Here is a 4801-nt window from a genome sequence, read left to right as displayed (position 1 = left end):
CAATGTCATTGTTATTGTTCAAATATGTATATAGATTTGAATATATAATTAAAGGAGGGAATTATTTAAGAACATTTGGTTAGATAAACACAACTATATTCCCAAAATTGACAAATTAATTTAATGTACACACCCTAGTAATGATATATAGCATATGCACTATCTTATACCAAAATAAATTCTAACAAATATTTATTAATTAGATTGAAGGCCTATCATCAATATTATTCTGAGGGAAAAAAAGGTGTTTTTCTTCAGAAAACAATTCACAAGGGTAAAAGAAAGATGGTGGATTAGAATCATCAGCCCAGTTGAATTATCTCAATATTCTTTAATTAATTAAAAAATTTTATATGTCAACTCAAATCAAATTTTGAAGTGGCAGAGACAGAAAAATGTCAACTTCAGTCATTTTTTGGCATTTTAGAAGGTCCCTAGGAAAGTTCTATAAACTTAGGTTGGAAGCCTATTGGAAGCTCCTACATCAGTGATTCCCAAAGTGTGTGCTGGTGGGTGCTGCAGTGATCCAGGGCAGGGCAGTGATGGCCACAGGTGCATTTATCTTTCCTATTAATTGCTATTAAAATTAAAAAAAATAATTTCCAAGGGGCTAAGTAATATTTTTTCTGGAAAGGCAGCAGTAGGCCAAAAAAGTTTGGGAACCACTATCCTACATGAAGTAGTATTAGTAGTGGCCCCATAGCAACAGCAGCCCTTGAAGCCATTCTGACAACTGATCAGAATGAGATGAAAGGAGACCATTGCTGGCAGCAGGGTGCCACTGGCATTGATTAGCATCTCTCTGGCCCATATGTAGTTCTGGGTTACAATTCCAGGATGGAAAAGCACACTTGTGGTCAGTCACAAGGAACCAGGTTCTTGTCATAATTTCAGGGCGAAGAGAAATGCTAGTGATTATGACTGCAGAAGAAAAGGGTACTTAGTCAAAGTTCCCAGTCCAAAGGGAAGGCTAGCCCTTGTGGATAAAGAACAGAGTAAAGAGTAGGAAAGCAATAACTACAATCCTCCCTGTATCACATCTACTTGGAAGCACTAAAATGTGCAAACCTCCAGAATTAGCTGTGAAAAGAGCAGCATGGAAAAAAAACCTGAAACTTGGGACAGTGTCTCCCCACCCCCAGGTAACCAGAGCCCAACTTTAACATAAAGTTCAAAGTCCAGAAATAGACTTGAAAAAAGTAAGCAAACAATAAAAGAAGAACTTGACCTTAAAAAATTACTTCAGAATCAAGGAAGCACAAACTCAGAAGAAGGCAATAATACTAGAAGAGGTTTAACCAAAGCCTCAAAAAGGAAAAAAAATTCTAATTGGATATAAGGCCACAAAAAAATCTAGATGAGTTAAAGAAAGAAATAATTGGTAGGGGGAAAATGGGACAAATGATAGGGATGCAAGGAAATTATGAAACTATAATTAATAGCTTGCTATAAGAGGCACCAAAATTCATAGAAGAAAATAACTTCTTAAAAAGCAGAATATGCCCAATGGAAAAGGAGGTACAAAACTTTAATGGAGAAAATGCTTACTTAAAAATTATACTTGTGCAAGTGGAACTCAATGACCCACTGAGACATCCAGAAAAAATAAGACAAAACAAAAGAATGAAAAATAGAAGAATGTGAAATGTCTCAGAGGAAAAACAACTGACTTGGAAAATAGGTCAAGGAGAAATAGTTTAAGAATATTGAAGTGCCTGAAAGCCATGATCAGAAAAAGAAACTAAACATCATATTTCAAGAAATTGCTAAAGAAAATTGTGCTATGTTAGATCCAAAATGTCTAGAAAATTAAAATAATCCTCTGATGACCTTCTGAAAAAGATTGCAAAATGAAAATTCCCAGGAATATAATAACTAAATTCTAGAACTCTAAAGTCAAGAAGAAAATATTACAAACAGCCAGAAGTAGCATTTCAAATACCATGGGGCTGCACTCAGAATCTCATAAGATTTAGTAGCTTCCACATTAAAGGAGCAGAAAGGTTAGAATATGATATTCCAGATGTCAAAAGGATTATAAGAAAGACTCACCTACCTAGCAAAACAGAGCATAATCCTTCAGGAGAAAAAGTTCATTTAATGCAAGAGACCCTTCAAGAATTCCTGATGAAAATATTAGTCAAATAGAAAAGTTTACCTTCAAACACATGACTCAAAAGAAGCATATAAGCTAAAAATGAAAGAGAAATCATAAGTGATTCAGGATTGCATTCTGTTATGGGAAGATGATTCATGTAACTCTTAAGAACTTTATCATTATTAGGCTAGTTAAAAAGGAGTTTATATTACATATACACAGAAGGCATGAGTGTGAGTTGAATATGTTGGAATGATTAAAAAAACAGAAGGATTAAGAAAAAGAATGAGAGAGAGGTAGAATTGGGAAATTTTCTCACATAAAAGAGGCACACCAGAAAGAGCCTTTACAGTGGAAGGGAAAATAGAGGCAGAAGAGGAGGCAATGCTTGAATCTCACCATCATGGAAAGGGAAATACACATGCATGAGCCAACACATACACACACACACACAGTTTTACATAGAAATTTATCTGATCCAATAGGGAAATAGGAGAAAGGGATAAGCAAAAGGGGTGAGAGGGTGATAAAAGGGGATAATAGATTAAGGGAGTCTGGGGTTAGAAGCAAAATAGGCTTTTGAGGAAGGGCAAGATAAAAAAAAGAGAAGAATTATGGGATGGAGAGAAATATAGTGGATGTGAATGAGATGACCTCACCCATAAAATAGAAGTGCATAAAAGAATGAATTAAAAACCAAAGTCTAATAACATGTTGTTTACCAGAGATACACTTGATATAGAAAGACAAACACGAAGTTAAAATAAAGGGCTGAAGCAGAATTCAATATTTTTCAGCTAAAGTAAAACCACAGATCATAATCTTAAGACAAAACAAAAGCAAAAATATAATCAAAATAGATAATCAGGAAAACTATATTTTGCTAAAAGATACCATAAAATAATCACAAAAATGTTTACAGTAAGTTTCACTCATAAAAGTCTCATTTTTCAAATATATAGAGAACTGAGTCAAATTTGTAAAATAAGTTTAAGGAAGGCACTCAGAGAAGTTATAGTACTGAAGGTGAACCTGAAAGAATGATAGAGTCTCATATTATTTCTTTTTATTTGCCCTCACACACACATTCTGTAATTTTATCTGATCCCTGCAGGGGACAGTAATTTAATTTATCAAGCATCATCTGGTCAATATCACTCAACCAAAGGTTTCCAATAAAATTTGAATCTAACGAAGACCACAAGTCATTTTATTTAGCATCTTTTATATATGTAAGGCACAGAACTAGGTACTACACATACACACACACACACACACACACACACACACACTCTCAAAACCTAGGACCTGGTATATTATTAAAGCAATGATGGGATAGGGAGACATAAATTGACATAATGAATTTCAAAAGAGGAGAGATTGCTTAGTGATGGAAGAAGAGTGAAGATCTTGAAACATCAATGATAAATAAGGGATATCCTGACTTCCCTTAGCCTGATATATTGGGATACATGAATAATATTTAGTCCACCTCCTATTGGAGAAGGGTGGTAAAATATACAGTGACTTCTAAAAGGAGCCTTATTTCTGTGTGCTAAATATGAAGGCTAAGAAGGAAAGGTCTGAGAAGAAGGGAAGTTTATTATTTATCAAATGAGATTTCCAGATGATGGAAAGGAAAGGTAAGGAAGGGAAAGCTACTTTGAGATATTGTACTAAATTATATTTTATGCTATGAAATTGTTTCCAGGATATAAAAAATACATTTTTGAAGTTTAAAAATGAATAATATCTTAAAAATTAATTGAGAATTTCTTCATCATCTTTTTCCTTTAGGTCCGATAAGCAGCATTTTGGTGAATAAATATGGCAGCCGACCAGTAATGATAGCAGGAGGTATACTCTGTTCTTTGGGAATGATTTCTGCTTCTTTTTGTAATAGCGTAATACAACTTTACCTCTGTGTGGGATTTGTTGGAGGTAAGTCTATTTTTCAAATTTTTCTGTTCAGATCACTTTGCTTATTTGCTATTTCTGCTATCCTAAAGAATTATACTTATTCTTTGTTATTATTAATTTTAATTAGACTAGCTTTATTTTTATTGTGGAAGTTATCTTGGTATGGTCCTATATACAACTTTGGTAAGAATCCATGATTTCATCAGCCCAGGAAACTACACCAGGAGGAAGATCACAAGCCTGTGACTTAGAATATGTCAATCAATGAGTCAGTCAATAAAGCACAAAAGATTTATTAAAGTGTCTTCTATTTTTCAGGAACTGTGCTGTACAAGAGATACAGAGACAAGATTGAAACAGTCCCTGCCTTTAGGAAACTTAAATTCTTTCAAAGGAGATGGTGTCTACATATAAAGAAGTATATATAAAATACTGTATATCCAAAATTAGCACAAGATAATTTTCATAGAAAGCACTAGCAGCTGGATGCATCAAGAAAATCTTGATGTTAGAAGTGATATTTCAGCTGAGTTTTAAAGGAAACTAGGTATTTAGAGATATAGAGGTTAGGCTACTGGATATGGAATTAGAAAGAAACTTTTAAATCCTGCCTCTGATACTTGAGTAGTTTTGTGACTATGGGCAAGTCATAGCTTCTCTATGCTCAGTTTCCTCATCTGTAAAACACTATATGTGTTTATATAATACATAATATATGAAAGAGAGAGAGAGAGAGAGAGAGAGAGAGAGAGAGAGAGAGAGAGAGAGAGAGAGAGAGAGAGA

General features: G+C 34.0%; 1 protein-coding gene across 1 annotated transcript in view; it reads left to right on the top strand.

The window, feature by feature from the left end:
- Window positions 1-1096: 1096 nt before the first annotated feature.
- The window catches only part of SLC16A7 (solute carrier family 16 member 7), a 26169-nt gene continuing 22464 nt past the window's right edge, over window positions 1097-4801 (top strand). Inside the window, exons 1-2 of the mRNA XM_044679215.1 lie at window positions 1097-1142; window positions 3896-4039. Of these exons, the coding sequence (XP_044535150.1) occupies window positions 1097-1142; window positions 3896-4039 (190 nt within the window). The remainder of the gene's footprint in view (window positions 1143-3895; window positions 4040-4801) is intronic.

This window comes from Gracilinanus agilis, chromosome 5 (genome assembly GCF_016433145.1).
Source record: "Gracilinanus agilis isolate LMUSP501 chromosome 5, AgileGrace, whole genome shotgun sequence".
NCBI lineage: Eukaryota > Metazoa > Chordata > Mammalia > Didelphimorphia > Didelphidae > Gracilinanus > Gracilinanus agilis.
This window is presented reverse-complemented; position numbering and strand designations above follow the sequence as displayed.